The sequence below is a fragment of the Capra hircus genome (assembly GCF_001704415.2).
Source record: "Capra hircus breed San Clemente chromosome X unlocalized genomic scaffold, ASM170441v1, whole genome shotgun sequence".
In the NCBI taxonomy this organism is placed as follows: domain Eukaryota; kingdom Metazoa; phylum Chordata; class Mammalia; order Artiodactyla; family Bovidae; genus Capra; species Capra hircus.
Genome location: NW_017189517.1, coordinates 17201267 through 17223452, shown reverse-complemented (window position 1 = coordinate 17223452; position 22186 = coordinate 17201267). Strand labels below are relative to the sequence as shown.

General features: G+C 37.9%; 1 protein-coding gene across 1 annotated transcript; it reads right to left on the bottom strand.

Moving 5' to 3' along the window:
- Positions 1 to 213: 213 nt before the first annotated feature.
- SH2D1A (SH2 domain containing 1A) lies at positions 214 to 21174 on the bottom strand. The gene is made up of 4 exons (XM_005700359.3): positions 20866 to 21174; positions 6717 to 6780; positions 1923 to 2067; positions 214 to 593 (listed from the first exon to the last, which is right to left on the bottom strand). Exons 1-4 carry the CDS (start codon positions 21000 to 21002, stop codon positions 553 to 555), a joined length of 387 nt encoding a protein of 128 aa, XP_005700416.1. The 5' UTR covers positions 21003 to 21174; the 3' UTR covers positions 214 to 552.
- Positions 21175 to 22186: the final 1012 nt, after the last annotated feature.

The window sequence follows — 22186 nt, the reverse complement described above, 5'->3', positions numbered from 1 at the left end:
TCTTCACTGTTTATCTAGCACTTGTTTTCAACACACAGGGCACAGCTTCAAAAATCCCCAAAGAGCCTACAACATCATAGCTAGTGGAGAGCATAATACCTAATGAAGAACCACACGTGACAAAGATGAAGGACACGAACCAGCTTCCTGCCATATAATCAAGCAAGACATTTTCAAATCAGTAGCTATCAAATAATATTTCACTAAAAATGGTGCTTTCGAGAAAAACTGAGGATTATTTTTATTTATATTTGGCAAGACATGACATTAATCTTTATAAAGTATCATTATTTTTTAAATCGTTTCCCATTTGTAAATATAATAACTGAAAATAATCTGTGGAATTATTTTTCCCCAATCCTCATTTCAAAGCTCCTCATTATCCAAAAAGTCCATTTCAGCTTTAGCATCATGCTAGATGCTTCCATTACAGGGCTATGATGGTTTTAGAAATACATTTGTAGCTCACTGAACTGTATTATCTATTATATATAAGACTTAGCATATATTTAAATTATTGAAAATAAAGTACAAGGTGTGTTTTCCTTTTCTTCATGGTGCTTTCAGGAGGACATCAGGATCGTCTCTTCTTCCTAAAGAAAAACAATAACAAAAATCAAGGAAAGATAAATTTACAAGCTATTAAAATTACAAGTTAACTCAAACTTATAAAATTTCCCACTGCATAAAGTTCACAAAGATAAAATCCCATGATCTAGCTCAAGCAACTAGTATTTAAAACTGTTACAGAGAATAGAATACTGAGCCAATTTGTAAATTGGAGTTCTATTTACATTTCTTTTCAAAAAGCTAACTACTCAATTTAATTCACCACTTGAGTCTAATTGTCAGTTTATGCCTGAGCTTGGGTCCTGTCAAAAACGGAAATAACAACTCATTTCATCATAAATATTTATTGTTTCAATCAACACGTATCCTCTTACTTCAGACAAATGATTAACCCCTTTCAATAGATGTCAGCTATCACAAATCTGACAGCTGAGGACACTGGCTAGTGTTCGGTCATTAGCTTGACATATCCATTAAAACGGCTTTGCTCAAGAGATTTAACAATTTGCACTAGAGGAATAATAAAGTCGACTAACTTTCTTTCCTTTGCTACAATAAAATTTTATTAATTCAAGCGTCACAAATCCAGAAATCAGGATCGCGTGGACCAACCTAACATTAGCCTTTCCACCCTTGAAAGGAGGACACTATCTGCTAAGCAAAGGTGAAGAACAAACCCAGATGTTCTCGGAATTGTCCTATATTTCAAATGATTTGTGTCTGAATTTGTAAAGTGAAATGGTACTTATGGAGCCACAAAACAGGCTTGGGAAAACAAGACAGGAAAAGAGAGATGAACTGTTGTGGGCTCATAGTATTTTTTATATTTCTGCAGAGTTTTATTAAAAGTCTATAGTATAGCATGTGGAAATCCAATAGCATAGGAACAGCCTCCCCTCAGTTGGGCTGTCGGCTCCATCTACTTTCTCATTGCATTTTTCTTTGCTGTTGTCCAGTCGCTCAGTCTCATCCGACTCTTTGTGACCCCATGGACTGCAGCACGCCAGGCTTCCCTGTCCTTCACTATCTCTTGGAGTTTGCTCAAACTCATGTCCTTTGAGTCAGTGATGCCATCCAACCATCGCATCCTCTGTTGCCCTCTTCTCTTGTTGCCCTCAATCTTTCCCAGCATCAGGGTCTTTTCCAATGAGTCAACTCTTCGCAACAGGTGGACAAAGTACTGGAGCCTCAGCATCAGTACTTCCAATGAATATTCAGGGTTGATTTACTTTAGGATTGACTGGTTTGATCTCCCTGTTTGTATTTTTCTTACAGAACTATATGTTTATGACTAGGGTTGACTCATAGCCCTGAGCTTCCAAAGCCTATCAAAGAAGGACAGTAAACCATACCTGTGGCACCTTGTGTACTTCTAGCTGAAGGCTTCTTCTCAACTGGATACTGCAAAGGTATTACAATACCTTGATCTGGCTTCTGAAATGCTGAAATGAGATTTTTTATTTTCCGGAAAAATCTTTTATGTACCCCCGGTGCTGTCTGGAAAATAAAAGGTCAAGCAGATTATTCATCTACCTCATAATTATACAAAAAAGGCCTACAAAATGTGTAAGGGATGCTGAGAGAGGTAACATTTGTGTAACTTATTCAAATATTTGAAAACAGATGGAAGCAGGAAAAACAACATTCTAGAAGAGCTCACTTTGGTTGGCTGAATTGCCCTGCAAGAGGAGCTAATGAGCTGTCATTTCAGTTCTCCCGAGGGTGGTATTAGTTTGTACAAGCCCCTGCTCATCACCCTGCCCTTCCCACCTGCTACCCTTCATACATCCCAAACCTCTAAGGGTATACAGGCCATTACCCACAATGAATTCACCAATGGAGAGGATGGAATTAAACAGGGGAAAAAAACACAGATCCTACAGGTCATTAATAAAAAGCTTAAAGAACCAAGAAAAAATTTTAAAGCAAACAAAACAAACACCCATTTTCCCTGTCATCATTCCACAATGTAAAATGCTACACAGGAAATTTAAAATTGCATTTTAAATGCAGGGCTAGTTAGTCCTCATACTCTGACTCCATAATCTGTCCTGCCTCATCCTTCACATTCAATTTTTTCCTGCTTGGGAAACTTCCCTATCCTCCCCCAAATTGTTTTCTCCATCTCCACTTCACTTGACAAGGTTTTCTCTGACATGAAAATGAAAGACTCTCTGAGGTCACCTTTATTTATTCATCTGGTTGGTTTTGAAGGGATCATTATTTGCAGGTGACTATTAAAATGTACTCCTTTCCTGACATCAATTATCTTGTAAAGACACTACTTGAAATCAACAACAATTTCCTGCAAAAGCTTATGAGTCAAGCTTTAGGCATCAGCTCAAAACTGTCATTTTACATAAAATAAAATAGTATTGCTATAAGTGATTGAACAATGACCAGTTTTTTTGTTTTTTTTTTTTAAGAAAGCTGTTTTTCAGCTCTTCCATCTGGAAAATTTTTGAGGTGGGAGCTGTTCATTTGTTAGCATTTAATGAGAAAACAGGAAGGCTGGCAGACAGACTTCTGTCAACTAGACTAAATGCTGAAGATAACACACTATCCACTGTAACTCTTGGTCATTTCCTACATCGGGGTAAACAGTTTTTCATTTAAAACACTGAAAAAGTTCTTTTTATTGATAGTTTTAAATAAATGTCCACTCAGAGGCCCACACAGCTACTCAGTAGATGTAGAATACTCTCTCACTCAGCTCCAACCTTATGGTCAAAACACCTTTCCAGAATTCTGTTGAACCCTCATCCAAAAGAACATGGCCATTCTTATAGGAGTCCAAAATTCTTTGGACTCTTACAGAAGTCCTAGAGTTCCTTGGCTTCAGGATAGAATCTCCAAATGGCAAAGGCAAGCTGTAGGCACAAAATAATCTTCTTGTATCTTCCTTAGAGTACTTTTTCATTTTCAAAGCCTTTTCCCATCTCTTGCCCCCACTATTTGACAGACTGGCTGTTCTTGAATGATTTGGTTACTCCCATTTGACAGATAAGAAAATGAAAATACAAAGAGATAATTCAGCTTGCCCAAGTCACACAGATAACCAGAGCCAGAATTGGCCTTAGATCCCAGGACCCAGTGCCTTTCCTCTCAGATTAGGACTAGACCAAACAGGTTCTAGTGAGGTTAGAGTCACAGACCAGAAGAGAAACTATACACTCCCCCAGTATGGAAAGATTTCAAACCACACATTTTTTCACCTGTTCTTGTGGCTTGTAAAACCATTTATCAACAAAAGCATCTTTTTTATGGGGATTTATATGCAGTTAACCTTGATTATCCACGCTAACAGAGAGGAATAATAGCATGGGATGTAAAAAAGCAATTGAAATTTGGCATGTAATGTTGCACTGGCAGATAAGTGACCAAATTTATAATGTTTTGCTTAGGTCAATAAGTGAAATTATTTAACGTCTACTGATCTACTGATGATCAAACATCCAGAAAGCCCAAAAGCACTGAAGTCAGCAGAGGGGTGTTAGTACATTTCTTATAATGTACCACAGACAATGTACATATTAATAAACGATGGGTGACTGTCTGTAGAATTCTCTGAATTAACAATTTGACTAAATTTTACCCTGAGTCACATGAGATAAATTAATACACTTGGCAATGATAAAACCTAAAATTCTGTCTAAAATGAGAAATTCACATCATATTTGTCTTTCATAATTGAGTGGATCCAGGGTTCAATTTTACTCCGCTCTTTGAAACAAATCGCAGACATACCTCAATTTCTAGCACAATCCTTGCACAGAAGATGAAGTGCTACTGTCAAGATTTTTCCTGCAGGGTAGCAAACTAAAGCATTGTTCCAAAAAGCAATATAAATATCTGTTATTTACCCAATTTTGAAAATACATTTACCACAAGAATTGTACCACTGACATCTCCCGTCCTGTCACTGAACTCAGCTATTGTTCAAATTTGCACATTTGCCATACTGTCATCTCTTAGTTATCCATGGAAACATATTTTGGATCACAGCTGGTCTTCAATATGCTCTAGAGAAATTTCTTCCAGTCAGGTGATATGAGCTCTCAGTATACACACTAGTTTAATATTCACCTTAAGAAAAATGTAACTAAGAAAGCAAATTTAGTAGATAGGGAAAAATGCAATGCATTTCAAAAATAAATCTAGAGGTTTTTTTTTTAAAAAAAACTGTTTTCCTTTTGGAGAAAACATGCCAATCTTCTGCTCTCTTGGTGCAGATAATTACAATATTATTAAATAAACGGGTCAGACCAGACAACAGAATGAGAGAGCATTTGTGTTCAATAAGCCTTTTCTTTCCTAACATGATCACAAACATGTAACACTCTGTGTGTGATGTTGTACTTGAAATGGAAGAAAATGAATTAAAACAAAAGGTTAGCTAAACCCTACTAATTTAAGATCCTTTTCATACAGAATGTTCTTCAGAAGCAGAAGGCTACTTCTCTAGGGAGAAGGGCTATTTCTGGCCAAATTATATACACATATATATGTATGTATCAAATGCTACTATTCCTCATAATAAATGAAATTTCATTTCCTATTCAATTATCTCTGCAGTGATGCAGATAATTTTTTAAAATAAACAGGTATAAACAGTTTTGATTAGATAGTACTGCTTTTCCTCTAATTAGTATCATGGCATTAATTATCCTGATATAAAGCAACAATGTGTTTGAAAACTTGCCCTAATTTATCTCAGTAGTTCAAAACATTTGTAGTGTGCAATTTGTGCTTTCTAGTTTACTGATGCATCTTTAAAGGTTTAGAGCTATTTTAATTTTTTTAAGTCTAGTCTTTAGAGTTTCTTAAACGCATAGAATGTGTTATTAATAGAGGTTGATATTAGCATTTACATTTTCAAACAGCTCATGGTGAAGTGCTTTCATTATAAAGACAGACTGTTTTTATATAAGAGTCAGAAATCATTTGAAGTCAAAAGTTTCCATTGCAGAGCCCTCTATTTTGACAGCAGGGTAATATACTATCCTGGTAGGTAGAAAGAGATCCACTCTATAGGCATTTCTTGCAATGGCACAGTGACTTTCAAATTTTTCAAAACCATCAAAATCCATTTTTCTAATGAAATCTTTCTCAGAGCCCCACTTGCTAAGCAAAATAAAGGCTGCTCAGATTAAAGACAAATTGGGGACCCAAAGCATACCCGCACATCCTCCTCTCCTCCTATAACCCCCTGGGCAACTCCAAGGCACCTAGATGGAAGGACCACAGGATTTTGAAGAGCATAGCTCGAAAGCTGCTATAATATTCCCTCTCTCTCCTTCTCACCTATCCTTGCCCTTTCATATGGTTCAGCGGGGAGTCCTGTCACCAAAGTAGAGCAGCCTTGATTACCCTAATACTTGGAAAACCCTCTGTTCTTCAAACTTTTATGATAGATAATGTGTAACACTTAACTGTATATAATCACACTGTTCAGCAACTTGGGTGAATTCCCATTGTTGAGGGCTTTGCTAGTTAGGCCTGTGGCTAAGAGCTTTCCTTACACGCATTATCTCATTTAATCTTCAAACTGAATACTATGAGTAAGCGACTATTTTTAGCCTTATTTTATAGATGAAGAAACTCGTTCAAAGAAAAGTTAAGTAACCTACCCAAGGTCAGAGACCTCTCAGAAAGGGGCTGAGGGTGGACAAGACGTGTAACCCAGAGCCACCTGACAGCAAACGCCAGGCTCGCATTGCTGTTGAATTCATTTGGTATCACCTCAAGGGTCTTATAAGCTCTTAGAAAACAGGAGTCATGTTGTTTGATCCCCCACAGAACCACTTGTGTTAGTATTATTTAGTAAATAATTGTAGATTTGATTCTTTTATATATTTTTGATAGACTTTATAAGATTTCACTTAGGTACTAAAACTTTACCACAATCCTTTAGCTTTGTCATCTTTCCTCCAAAGTCAGACACTCCATACAATGGTGGCTGAACAGAACTGGGACCAAAATTTTTTTTTAATGATCCATGAACAATTTTGGATTAGAGCATTAGTGATTTGAATTGGAGGAATATTTGGGGAATGTAGGATTTGACAGCTCTTTTATGAAAGCAATGCAAAAGTCAAACAGCTCCCCAATACCCCCAGAAGCAAAAATAAATAAAAGAGCTATACCTCAGCACTCCAAGAACCTGTTTCTGTCTGGGACACTCGGTATGTATAAATGTAACCTTGATACCTGTGAAAGAATAAACTTTCATTACTGAAAAATTCCAAAAGAACAATGGGTGTTCTAAATTTGAGCTTTAACTATTACATATAAATATACATATACTGGGACACACGTATATGGCACCAAGTCATTCATAGAAATAAAAGCCTGGGGACTCTAACTTGCTCACACATTATATCTAGCTAGTCACAGTTTCCAGTAAGCCTTCTTTACTTTTTTTTTTTTTAATGAGGGCACTCACACTCCTAAGGATTTGTCAAGTTGAGAGACTGCTGGGACAGAAAGAAACTAAAGACCTATTGTAATTGGTAAAAATTACAAATTATTAAGCCAGCCTAGGTGTCACAGTTGGTAAAGAATCCACCTCCCAATGCAGGAGATGCAAGAGATGTGGGTTCAACCCCTGGGTCAGGAAGATCCCTTGAAGTAGGAAATGGCAATCCACTCCGATTTTCTTGACTAGAAAATTCCATGGACAGAGGAGCCTGGTGTGTGGCAGTCCCTGGGTTCGCAAAGAGTCAGGCATGATGGAGCATGCACATGATGACAAATTATTACATAGATTCAACAAAGTCTAGCTATATTACTTTTTAAGTACATGTTGTACCTTAAGGTAAAAACATTTCACTGGGCTAAGGTACTATGAGGCCTACTTAAGTTAATAGTAATAATATTAATTATAAATATAATAAATGTGCTATATCCCTATGATGTTACTATTATTATGTAACTTTATAATATAGTACTACTAATAATTTGAATTAAAAAAGAGTCCTGCCAAAGTACTTGAAATCAGCTTGTCCTTTTAGATGGCGTAAATATTTTCCCCAATTATTCAGTATGTATGCATATTATATATCTGTATAGTTGATTTCTACTACATGCCAAGAGTTTCACATGCTGTATTAATTTGCTCAGACAGATATAGCAAAATACCATAGTCTGTGTGGCTTAAACAAAAGAAATGTATTTTTGCACAGTCCTGGCGGCTAGAAATCCAAGATCAAGGTGCCAGCTACATAGGTTTTATTCTGAGGCCTCTTATCTTGCCTTGTAGGCAGCCACCTTCTTGCTGTGTGCTCACATGACCTTTTCCTTGTGTGTGTGTGTGTGTGTGTGTGTGTGTGCGTATTTGTGTGTGTGTAGAAAGAGATCTCTCTTTTTAAAAGGCCACCAATCCTATTGGGTTGGGGCCTCACCCTTACAACGTCATTTAACCTTAATTACATCCTAAAGGCCTGTCTTCAAACATAGCCACTTTGGGGATTAAGCTTCAACATATGAATTTGAGGGGAGGGGGACATAATTCAATTCATAGTATTCCAACACTGGCACCCCCAGATTCACACCTTCTCTCATGTAAAATACATTCATTCCATCCCAACAGCCTCAAAAATCTTCAATACATTCCAGCATAAACTCTACAGTTTAAATAAAGCCCAAAGTCTCATCTAAATATCATCTAATGATGTATGACTGCTCCTGAGTCAAAATTCTTCTCCAGCTATGAGCCTGTGAAACCAGACAAGTCACATGCTTCCAAAATACAGCAAGGCAAGCATAGGACAGATATTCTCATTCCAAAAAGGAGATATCAGGAGAAAAGGGGTGACAGGTCCCCTAAATGTGCAAAATTTCGTAAGGTAAATTCCATTAGATCTTAATGCTTGAGAATAATCCTTTTTGAATTGATGCTCTACCCTCCAGCCCCACTGGGTGGCACTGTCACCCCCATGGCTCTGCAGCAGCAGCCCTGCCCACCTGGCTCTGCTGGGCACTGATCCTGCCTCTGAAATTTAGGTGAAAGTGACCTTGCCCTCCTAGGCTTATGCACTCTGGTGCTGTGGTGAGAGTGGCAGCCCTGATAATCTCTGAAACGCTTTCAAGATCATCTTTCCGTTTTCTTGAAAGATAAAGCATTTTTGCAGCCAAATTGCTCTGCTGCCCTATCATGTTCCCTTTGGTCCAAACTGACAGTGTCACTGATGCTTTGGTCCAAACTCTATTCCCAGCTTCAGCTGAGATGACTAGTTAACATCGTGGGTAATCTACTTAAGAAGCAATTGTCCAGCCACTCCCTTGGTGTTCTCTCCAGACCAAGCTTCCTCATTTTTTGCCATATGAGTGGGCTGAGAATTTTCCAAATCTTTCAATTCTGGTTTCTTTTTGCTTAACAACTCCTTCTTTGCTTCATCTTTCTCCTTTTGCATTTTATCATAAGTAGTCACGAGGAACCAAGGTACTCTTTCAACACCTTGCTTAGAGATCGCCACAGCTAAATATTCAATTTTCAGGTTCTACCTTCCACAAAATATTAGAACACAGTTCAGCCAAGATCTTTGCCATTTATAATCAGGATGGCTTTTCCTTTAGCTTCTAACAACACATTTCTCATTTTCACCTGAGACCTCATCAGAATGACCTTTAACATCCATCATTCTACCAACACTGTGTTCACAGCAATGTAGCTTTTTTCTAGCATTCATCTCCAAACTTCTCTAGTCTCTACCCATGATCCAGCTCCAAAGCCACTTCCACATTTTAAGGTTTTTGTTACAACACCACTAGACTTCTCAGTACCAAAATCTATACTAGTCTGCTTGGGCTGTCATAACAAAATGCCACAGACTAGGTGGCTTAAACAAAAGAAATTTACTTTCTCATAGTTTTGGAGGCTGGAAGTACAAGATCAAGGTGCCAGCAACATAGGTTTCATTCCAAGGCCTTTTTTCTGGCCTGGTGGACAACCACCTTCTTGCTGTGCTCTCACATGACCTTTTCTTTGTGTGCATTCATTGAGAGAGGGTGCTGTCTCTCTTCTCATAAGGCCAAGACGCTTTTGGATTAGAGCTGCACCCTTACGATCTCATTTAACCTAAATTGCTTCCTAAAGGCCCTATCTCCAAATACATCCACACTGGGAGTTAGAACTTCAACATAAGAGTTTGACAAGGACACAATTCAGCCCACAGCACATGTATATCTCTTTTGGACCCAACAGTAATCCTATGAGCTTTATATTGTGAAATTGATTTTATAGATGAGGAAACTGAAACTTTGAAAAGTTAAGTAACCTTAAGTAACCAAAGCCACACTACAAATCAAGCACCAAAGGCGGGCTTTAAATCAGACCTCTTTGACACTAGAGCCCTGGCTTTTGATTCCCACCCTGTAATGGATATAGATTATTTATTATATTTTAGCATATATGGTACATGCGTGCATGCTTAGTCACTCAGTCACTTCTGAGTCTTTGCGACCCATGAACTGTAGCCTGCCAGGCCCCTCTGTCCATGGGATTCTCCAGGCAAGAATACTGCAGTGGGTAGCCATTCCCTTCACCAGGGGATCTTCCCAACCCAGGGATCAAACCTGGGTCTTCCACATTGCAGGCAGATTCTTTATCATCTGAGCTATCAGGGAAGCCCCAGTATGTATGGTACTGCTATTTAATTTGCCTCACAAACCTTTGCTTCCTGGAAAAGTACAGTAAACTTTTATGCTGAATCATTTCAAATTATGAATCTGAATATTCACAGTTTTATTTCAGACATTTTCTGATTGCTATTCTTTGGCACAAGTTTGGGTCAAAATATATATTTGATTAGAACATATGTTAAACTCTGGTAAAAATAACTGTGTTTAAATCTAAAAGAACCTAAAGAATCTAAAGTATCTCAAACAGGGTCACCCTTGAGTAATTGACCTCACTTACCATTAATCCCTTATAGAACTAAAAGTCTTTAAATATGTGGATTAAATTACTGTATTTTTAATCAATATCCAAGAGTACTGTTACCTAAGGGATAAAAAAAATTAGGTCTAAAACACTTTAGTCAGGTTTATTCGATTTGTGAAATCCAAAAAAGGGTCAATCTAATTTGCTGCTGTGATTATAGGAAATGTTTCATTTTTGTTATAAAGATTTGCCAGAATATGTATATCATATATAAAATAGCTTGATATATGCATATAATATACTATTTAGCACATATAATATGCTAAATAAATATAAAATATTACATTGTAAAGCCTTTTGCTTTTTTAATCAATTGAAATGTACCTCAAAATCCACTGATTTCAGTAAGTACTCTACAGGGAACAAGTCAAGCATTTCGAGTTCCATTTTTCACTATGAGAACTCCAAACATAAAGCTTTAAGTGGCTTTCTTAAAGTTACACAGCAGGGAATTCCCTGGCAGTCCAGTGACTAGGACTTAGTGCTTCCACTGCAGGGGCCTGGATTCAATCCCTGGTTGGGGAACTAAGACCCCCAGATGCCACCAAAAAAAGAAAAAAAAAAAAAGGAAAATGGAGGTAGGAGCAGGGAAATAGCATAGGCCTTTATTTAGTTCCATTTTCCCTATGGAAAGCGATTAATGGCAATAATTCAGTATCATTAAAGGTGTTCTGGAAATTAATTATTTAAAATCTCAGCAACGATGCAAGCAAAATCATAGGCAACTGGTTTTCTACTTTCTTAAACAATGGGTTTCTAAAAGATACAATGAATCTATCTCTCTACTATCATTCAGCCTCATTTAGTCAAAATAAATGAGTCTGTTTTGAAAATTGTTTCCTAACGAATCTGATCTTATCGCACTTTCAGTTAAGCAGCAGGAACCTGAGTACCACTTCAAAAGTCCTTACCTCTTCAGTCTCGAACAACCTGATGTTAGCGGCACATAAAACTCCTTGTGATCAACCCATCCAACTTTAACAGTCTCCTACGCCCCAGCTCCTTCGATTTCTGAATGAGCAAAATTGTCTCCCCCCTCAAACAAGCCAGCATTTCATCTCTTCCACTTCCAAGCTGCTGGAGTAATTGACCAAAGATCTCCTGTAGCCAACTCTCATGGATATACTCTCATATATCACTGATGGAAGAGATTTAAAACAGTGCAATTCAAATTATATTCCCAGGGTATTAGCAGAGCATCACCTGGGACCTTGCTAGAAATGTAGAATCTTGTGCCCACTCCGGAATTGCTGAGTCAGAATCTGAAATATTAACAAGATTTCCAGATGATTTGTAGGCACATTAAAGTTACAGAAGGATTGATTAAAAATGCATGGAAAATGCTCACACCTCATCGGCTTCTTTAACTCAACCTGGGTGCATCTGTGCCGCCACCCCTATAGTCACTCAGTCTATGTTTTCAGAATGAAATTTTATTTAAGTATAAGCTGAAGCTTTTTCAAGGGTTTCAGTCTTCATAGAACAGTGTTTCTAAACTTCTTACTCTTTCTTCCCCAACAAAATTTCAGTTTTGTTTTCTGTAGCTTGTATTAAGAAATAGTAATCTTATAATATAAAAGGAAACTAAAATATGGATTATCTCTTTTCCAAACTATACATGCTCTCTCCCCATCCACTGAAAAATCACTGTTTTAGGGAATAAATTGGCAAGTTATAACAAGGGCTATAAAACTGGGTATTTTTGACCTTATGACCTTCCTTATCTTCACCCGCTCTAAGGAATGAAATGGAAAAAGCAATTTGACCAAGATTTTCATAGGAGTTCTATTTTAATAGTGAAAAAATGGAATTAACCTAAGGAATGTAACTCAAAATAAAGAAATGGCAGCAGAAAGAATGGTTCAAAACTAAACCAAAGTTCAAAGATATTAAAGAGCTATATTTTTCAAAAAATTTTAAGCACGTGGACCATGTCAATATAAAATGATGGTATGTGAAAAAAATGGACACAAGGAGAGAGAGATGCCACTCTGATTACTGTTCAAAACTATCCCTGTATGTATATAAATGTAAATTTAAATTAACATAAATACATCTTTGCATATTAATTTTCCTTTTTTGGCCATGCCATGGCATTCAGGCTCTTAGTTCCCTGACCAGGGATCAAACCTGTACTCCCTGCAATGGGAATCTTAACTAGTGGACCACCAGGGAGGTCTGCTAATTTTCCTTATAATGTTATACAACTGACTAATAACATTGTTTTTAAATAAACAGAAGTGAAATTGTAATTTGAAGCTTTAAAAATCCAACTTAAGCAAATCACAAATTAGAAAAATATTGTTCTTTTTTAAAAACTGAGACTCCAATACTTTGGCCACCTGATGCAAACAACTAACTCATTGGAAAAGACCCTGATGCTGGGAAAGATTGAAGGCAGGAGGAGAAGGGGACGACAGAGAATGAGATGGTTGGATGGCATCACCGACTCGATGGACATGAGTTTGAGCAAGCTCTGGGAGTTGGTGATGGACAGGGAAGCCTGGTGTGCTACAGTTCATGGGGTCGCAAAGATTCAGACATGACTGAGTGACTGAACTGAACTGACTGACATCCCTTTAGGATTATTTTTCCTCTGACTCCCTATTAATATAGACAAACCAAGAATGTAGTAGTGTAATCTTTGGTGGGGGGCAAGCTGTGATACATGTGGGATCTTAGCTCCCCAACCAGGGATCAAACCTGTGCCCCCTTCATTGGGAGCATAGTCTTAACCAATGGACAGCCAGGGAAGTCCAGAATATACTGTAATTTTAACTTCCTTCCTCCATCAAACTGTTAGTCACACTTGTTGATAAGCCTGGAATTTTAAATTTACCATGAGAAAAAAAATCTAGAAAATTAATAATTGGTAGAAAGCAATTTTGTTGCTGTTGCCATTAACTAGTTTTCTTGAAAAATTAATTTCTTTAAAAAACAAATACTTTGCATTTCAATGACTACAAAGCATGTGTTGATTCTAACATTAAAATGTGCCTTTATCTTTTCAAAAGCTGTCCCCAATTCTTAAAAAATGTTCTGGTTAGAAACAGACAAGAAGAAAGCAACCCGACTTATTTCTTATTCTCTCAAAAGGTCAGCATAGGGGACAAATCTTGCTTTAAAACTGGCGAAACCACATCAATTCCTTCTTTATACCACTTCAAGGGCTACACAAAAGAAAAAGTTTAGCTACACCTGACTTCATGACACCACAAATAAAGCAAGCTAGTGCCCAGGCTGCCTATGTCTATACAAACAAATGTTATGTGCAAAATTCAAGGCACAATTATAATGTGACTGATTTTTTAACAACTATTCCAGAGCTTTTATACCCAGAGGAATGGTATCCTATACAAAGCCATCATTACTGAGAGTGTTCTCTGATTCAAGAGGTTTTCCAGTTTCCTATACCCCAATCTTCTTTCTTTCAGAGTGAATTTGAATTTTCAGAACCATCAAAAGTCATTCAGCTTCAAGTTTGATGGTAAAACTCTGTAAAACCAACTTCAATGAGTCATGACAATGAATATAATCTCTTCTTCCCTTGAAGTGCCACAGAATGTTTTATTTATGTACTCATACAATGGTCTAACTTTGTCTCACAATTATTTATAGATTTTTTATTTATATTAATGAACACCTACTACATATTAACTTTGTAAATGTTAACTCATGCAAGAATTCTCATAACAACTCCATGAGGTAACTAGTATTATTATCACCGTTCCCTTTTCCACAGATAGGAAACCTGAGCCATGGATAATTAAAGTAACTTGCTCAAGGTAAAATAGCCAGGTAAGGGCCACAGTTGGGATGCACACCCAGAAGGTTTGGCTGTAAGTCATGGGCTCTTAACCATTTTTCTATGGTGCCTCTCTCTTACATCAGAGGGACTGAACAAATGAATCTTTAGGTAAATCCTAAAGCCAGGACTTGCCTGGCGGTCCAGTGGTTAAGACTTCTTCCAGTGCAGGGGGTGAGGGTTCAGTCCCTGGTAGAGGAGCTAAGATCCCACATGCCTCATGGCCAAAAAAAACAAAACATAAAATAGAAACCATACTGTAATAAATTCAATGAAGACTTTTAAAATGGTCCACATTAAAAAAAAATCTTTTTTTTTTTTGTGGTGTTATTTTATTTTTTTTTTTTAATTTTTTATTTTTTTTAAATTTTAAAATCTTTAATTCTTACATGCGTTCCCAAACATGAACCCCCCTTCCACCTCCCTCCCCACAACATCTCTCTGGGTCATCCCCATGCACCAGCCCCAAGCAAGCTGCACCCTACGTCAGACATGGACTGGCGATTCAATTCTTACATGACAGTATACATGTTAGAATTCCCATTCTCCCAAATCATCCCACCCTCTCCCTCTCCCTCTCCCTCTGAGTCCAAAAGTCCGGTATATACATCTGTGTCTTTTTTCCTGTCTTGCATACAGGGTCGTCATTGCCATCTTCCTAAATTCCATATATATGTGTTAGTATACTGTATTGGTGTTTTTCTTTCTGGCTTACTTCACTCTGTATAATTGGCTCCAGTTTCATCCATCTCATCAGAACTGATTCAAATGAATTCTCAAAAAAGGAAGGAGTCTGCTTGGCCTTATGACTGGAAAGATCGAGCAAAGGAAGGGGCTAAAGCATAGAGACCAGATGGGGAGAGCCTCAAAGAGTCAACCTAGGCTTTCCTTTTGCTTTAAGCTAATGACATCTTTAGACTAATCTTACACCTTAATTTTACATTGTCAACCAAAGTCAGCACTTGATTTATTGGCTTGTGAACTGTCCTTTGGGTGGTTTGTGTATTGCGAATTTAATCCTATGCTGTTAATGGATTGTACTCAGACAATCCAAAATAATTCTAGTGACCTAAATTATCATGAAGATACATGTGGCACCAACACACATAGCCAATTGTATTCAAAAACTAACTCGTTAAGTTTTATAATTTCTCATTCTTCTGTTCCCCTTAAATACAACTGATAAGCTGGAGTTTTCTTTTGTCACTGTTACTTCCCCTATTTCTCCAGTTCAGTTGTTTGACAGGCACTTTATTCCCAGTCATCCTTTAAATCTTCAAGGACAAAAAGATAATTATCCTTTTATCTAAAGACACATATGTCAAATGACTTCATTATGTGTCCCTTTATATATATATATTTATTATATATAAAGAATATAATTTCTTCTTCCCAATTTTTCATCAGATAAAAGTAGCAAATTCAGATATGTACAGAAAGATGTACAGAAATAAATTATCTATTCAAACTAATTATTTTAAATATTTTAAATTGGTTTTTCTTTTATTACCATCAAACTATCCCAGTGGGCATTTAGGACTTTCCCAATGGTTGTTGATATTGAGGGTGAAAAAGAAAGAAATGCGAGGGCTCACATGTACCTTAGTGAAAGAAACTTGATATACCTTGAAAACCAAAAAGTATAAAATTAAATTGAATTTAAACTATTTGCATGGATATGAACATTTAGTATACTGGATAAATACAAAAAAATACATAAAGTCAGCAGATTTTCTGTTGCAAAAGAAAATATGGTAGGAAAAATTTCCATTTATGATAGAAATAAAAAAATAGACACATACATGCATGCTCACAGTAACTAGAAATAAGCCTAACAAAAATATGCAAGACCAATGGGAAGAAAACTATAAAACTCTATTGATGAATGTAAATGAAAAAATTAATAAATGGAGAGACATCAGGTTTTTGGATGGAAAAACTAAGTTCTTTAAAGATGACAATCCCTCCTTAACTTATGAATGAGTTTAACATAACCTCAATGGGATTTTTTTTAATTAAAATTATTCTAGATTTCATCTTGAAGACCCAACAGATAAGAATAGCAAATAATGTTTTAATATATTCGAATATTATCATACTACAGAGCTAGTATTACAAGAATAAACCAATTGATCCAAATAGAGAACTGCAAAACAGTAACGGTTATATGTAAGAATTTAACATATGATAAACTAGGTTAATAAATCAATCAGGAATGGAAGTTCTATTTATAAATCATTAGCTATTTTGAAACAAATTCATTTAGATCCTTTCTCCACATTAAAATAAAACTCCAAATGAAATTAAAGAGTTAAACATAAACTAACCAAATCATAAATTTAAAGCAAAACTTGAAGTGAAGTTATAGGATATCTCTGCAAGCCAAAGAACTTTCTATGTTGGGAAGCAAAGGGAGAAATCAAACACAAGGAAAATGAATGATGGATTTTATTAAAAATGTTAATTTGTGTGTGTCAAAGAAAAGTGATGGCAAACACCAAACTGAGAAAAGATACATCAGATCAAGGATTAGTATATAAAAACTCATACTGTATTCAGAAAAACAGTAAGATCCAAATGGTTAAATGGGCAAAGTACACACCAAAGAGTCAATTCATGAGCAAGGAAATACAAGTTTACCAACCATATCAATACTTGATCACTAGTTAAAGAAATACAAAATAAAGAATGAGACATCAAATCTCAAGAATTTTTTTAACAAGAATACTCATTTCTAGGGAGCATGCAGTGAGACAGACACTTTCATGCAGTACTGGTAAGCATATATATAAACTGGAATAACCACTTGGGAAAAAATATTTGATGATCATGTATACATCAAGAATCTTAAACTATTCATGTTTTCGGATCTAAAAATAACACATCTTAAAATTTGTTATAAGGTAGTAAGCATAAATGCGAGGAAATCTTTAGGGATTGAAATATGAATCATGACAAACTTCGTAACAGCAAAAAAAGAATGGAATGATTCATATGTCTAAAATTAGATGACTGGTTAAGGAAAACATAGTTGGGTTGGTTGGACTACCATAAAACTATTAAAAATAATGTTTTAAAATCACTTGTAAGAACATTATATACAAACATGCCTTTTTCAAGTTAAGTGGAAAATGCAGCAGAATACAGTATTAGAAGAGCACATGCGTTTATAAAGCAATTTGTTTTATTAAAATATAGAAGAAAAACCACTTAATCTTCAACAATAATTGTCTTTATGTTATAAAACTACAGATGATTTTCTCTCATTTCTATTATCTACATCTTAAAAATTTTCTATAATGTGAATAGGTGTTTAGGAATTATTTTTAATAGACTTATTATACCAAAATCTGGATTTATTTATTGAAAACAATTGGAAGAAAAACGTCTTGCTTTAAATGAAGATGAGCAATCCTATCAATGGAAGATCTCTTTAATACTTTTTGACATTATTCAGTTTTCCAAAATGAACAGAGGAAAAGGTGATGATCAGGGGTTCAGAACTGGGGAAAGGAGCAAATCTAGTGAGAAAGTATAGTATAAAGTACAGCTCAGCTTCCCTGGTGGCTCCAACAGTAAAGAATCCGCCTGTAGTGCAGAAGACGCAGGTTTGATCCCTGGGTCAGGAAGATCCCCTGGAGAAGGGAATGGCTACCCACTCCAATATTCTTGCCTGGAAAATTCCATGGATAGAGAAGTCTGGTGGGCTACAGAGGGTGGCCACAAAGAGTCGGACACAACTGAGCGACTAAGCCACGTTACCACAGCACAAAAGGCACATGCAATGTGTTATTTCTGCAATAAAAATACAGAAACTAAAGCTCAACCAAACCTTCTTGGACAATGAAAATAAACAAAAGGCAGAATGAGAAACTATTTTGAGTGAACACTACAGTCAATGCATGTTCGTTAGCTGTACTTTGTTGTTCATTTATATATGTCACCATCAACATTGTTATTTCTTCTGTATATCATAACTATACGTGTTTTGGTTTAAAAATGAGTATATGGTTTATTTCAAAATAAAATTTGATTTTGTTACTACAGTGTAGTACTAAAAAAGGGGAAATGAAATGTTTACGTTTATCAGAAGGGATCCTTGGCTCAAAAAAAAGCTGAGAAACTGTCATAAAAGGCACTGTATCATTGTGTCTTCCCTCTGCAGCAGTCTGGCCATCAGCCTCTAGGACTTGGAGGCCCAGTGTGCCCACTGAAAGATATGTTAGGGGGACTCCCAATTTGCCGACTATTTTCTGCTACTTCATAAAAAGGTTTGCATGGAGAACCTAGAGTCATAAAAACTGCATTTAGGCAAGATTCACTTTGGACAAAAACTTAATCTGAGAATTTCCCATCTGTCTAAGTTAATTCCTTACGTGGCCCTGGCCAATTTGAGTAATAGGCTAAGATTATCCTTCTCTCTTGCATCTTTTACCAACTATAATCTTCTGCAGAAGACAGAGCACACATTACTATTCTTGTTTTACAAATATGGAAACCAAGACCTACAAAAGTTGAGTGATGTCCCAGAGGCCACAGCCTGGCCTCCTGATATCAGCCCAAAAGCCTACTGCCATAAAGAATTTGCCTTGACAGTTCATTCATTAATTCAGAAACATTTATTGAGTGCCTATTGCATGCCTCATGATACCTGTTGCGTGCCAGGCTGTGTTCCTGGTGCGGGAGATGGTGTCTCTGCCCCAGAGAGATTACATTCTAGCAGGAGAGCCCAGCAAGACAAAAGTAGACAAGCAAACGTCAGACAGCTGAAAGCTCCCAGAAGAAAACTAAAGTGACAGATTATAACTGGGACAGGGAGAAGGTACTTATTTTAGAGGCTAGTCAAGGAAGTCCTCTCTGAGAGAAGAGGGAGAAGGAACAGTTAAGTGTGAAGATCCTAAGCAAGGAGCAGCTTGGCAAGCTCGAGAAACAACAAAGAGGCCAGTGCGTCTGAAGTCTTAGGAACATCCTGCCACACACTGTCCCCGACTCTTCCTTCCCTTCCCAGGCCTTTTGTACCTTAATTTTTACCTCTAGGTTGAGGGTCCCATTACCTCCTTTGGTGAGCTTTCCTAAAGAAGCTCCTCTCACCAGTTCACTTACTCCTCCAACTTCTATTGATAAGAAAAGAGCCTAGGAATACGAGTTGGCTTTCACTGACCTACCCCAGTTTTCACTTTCGAAAAACAATAATATAAGGAAAACCTAAAATCTGAGCCCAAGGGATTCACTAGCTTGCACATATTTCCCTTGTAGCTTTTATAACAAACGTTTTTAGCATGGCCTGAGAGTTGCCACAAATATGCCTTGCCCATTTAAAAATAATACAATAAACAATGAAAATCCTCTAACACCAGGCTCAATACAATCTCTCATCAATGACCTAAAGGAACTTCAAAATCTTGCCATGTATCATCAGACACCAAAATTACAACCAAGCATTTTCCCTCATTTTGTTTCTGTCTAGAAGCTACTGTACAGGGCTGCTGCTTTCATGAGTGTTTTTACCCTGCTAACAAAGAGTGATTGAGCTAGGGACTTCCTTAGAAACACCCCGTGAGTACTTAAAGATATTGACTGAAATATATATACCTTATATATATATATATAATATATTATAATAAAAAGTACTGAAAGAGAGTGAAAAAATAATAACAACAACAGCTTACTTTTACTGAACACTTAGTATGCATCAGGTCCAGTGCTAAATTTTCTACGTGCATTACAGCATTTAATGCTCAGTCCTATGAGGTAGGTAGTAATATTACACTTTTTGGACAAGAAAACTGAGGGACTGCGAGGTTAACTTGCCAAAGCCAGCATCAGACTAGCACAAGATTAGGTCTTAGCTCTGCCTGACCCTGGAGCCCTGGAGCAAAGATGAAGGTGCATCTGATTCAAAATGGGGCTTTAGACCAAGAGATGCTTAGGTAAAGGGCAAAGCTGAATCATACCAGGGTGCTTTCCCTCCATGTCCTTTACGACTATTGTCTCTCCCAGCGTTTATCACGGAAAGGCCCTATTTCTGAAACCCAACCCCACCCCACCCCCCTCCAACTCCTGTAAAGAAAGCTAATTAAGCAAATCCAGAGAGGTGGTTTTATTCAGAAACGTCCCTCTCTCCCACATCCTGACCTAACTGGTATTGCTGTCTTAAAGGATTCCGTTTCTTAGTCTTCTTCCTCTCCTTGAATTTGAAATCTTCCTTTGGGAAGATTCCTTCAAAGCCATTGCCAGAGGGTTGGAGAGAAAGGCCTCTCCTCTGAGGAGCTGGCGGCCCTATATCTGGCCATTCCCTCATCCCAGGCCTCCACCTTGCTGGCCTCTACCAGAGGTCCAACCTGAAGCCAGGAGCCTGAGTCCTTTTGGCAGCAAAGGTAAATTCTAGGCTCCTTTTCCTCCACTGCAAAGAGCATTCCTACAGCCGCCCCCAAAGGCGCTGGAGAAGACCCTCTGAAGAGCAGGAAGCCCAGGCGAGACACCCCCAGTGAGGGACCTGAGCCGCACGGCGGGCAGTGGGGGCTCCAGGGCCCCGTCATGTACTCACAGCACACACAGACAGTACACGCCGGGAACACTCTCGCTGTCCCTCAGCAGATAGCTGCCGTCCAGGCCCGTGGCGAGCAGGAGCTTCTCCCCCGTCTCCCGGCTGATCTTGCCATGATACACAGCCACCGCGTCCATGGCCAGGGGACAGTAGCAGGGAAAGGCTGCTGTTGCTGCTGCCGCCGCAACCAGGCACGACTCAGCCACCTGCCTCCCTGTTCAGCCAGATGTTCAAAAAAGAAAAGAGCGCCCCAACAACAGGATGTTGTCTACCTGCCTCACAGCCTCCTTCTCGCACTTCAGTGAAAACCAGGTCAGCAGTTTAGCAGCTTGGCTACTGCCCTAGGGTTCGATTCCCCCCTCCCCTCTCTGCTCCGCCTCCGCCACAAAAGGGTTGGGGTGGATGGATGGACAGAGAGGGGAGGACTATTGGAAGAAGGTCCTTGCAGGATGCGGCCTGTGCTCCCAATGCATGCAGACACGAATGCCTGGTAATGTTTCTGTCCTTGTAGTTTTCCCAGGAAGGCCACCCTGACTTAGCTTAAATAGTCCCCAAAGGGGTTAATGAGACAGGGAAGCCGTGTTGATCTTCATGTGGGGCAGAAACATACTGACAGAGAATGAAAGGCCCAAAAGCTCTGAGACCAAAACACAGAGGTCATCAGTATTGTCAGTGGGTGATCCCCACTGAGCACAGGCAGGAGGCTCCTAGGGAATCAGAGGCAAGAAGTGAACAGCGGACTTGGGATCCGCTGCCTCCCCTCCCCAAACCCTCCCCCTTCTCTTTGACTCCTCCTAGTCATCTCCAGCAATCTTGATCCTGAACAAATCAAACATTTCCAGGCTTCTTGTCCAAGATCCCAAAGTGCTGGTTGAGGTACAAAAATCAGTCTGTGTCCAAAGATGTTCCAGATTTATCTATTTGATGGGCCTTAGATGAGAGAATAAATCATTTCATTGGTGTTTTGCCTTCATGCGGACTTGTCTGTGCCTTTTGACATGCAGGGCCTACCTTTTAGCATTTGGGACATCAAACTTAAGTCCATTGTGAGTGTTGATAATTGCGTTGTATCTTTTATCATCTGTAGTTAGTAGAGAATATGGTTTTTGTTCAATTGATGCTAAGCTATCAAATTTTTTAGAACCTTTCAACCTTTGTTTCCTTCTCTCTTGTATTTCAAGATGTGCTGTTAAGTAATATTTCCCCCAAACTTCCTCATTTTTCACTAGAACGAGACCTCGTTTAATGTTTGAAGCTGAACGCTCTTCTACATTTTTTCTTTTGAGTGTGTAACATACTTTTCTTTTTCTTTTTAGATTGT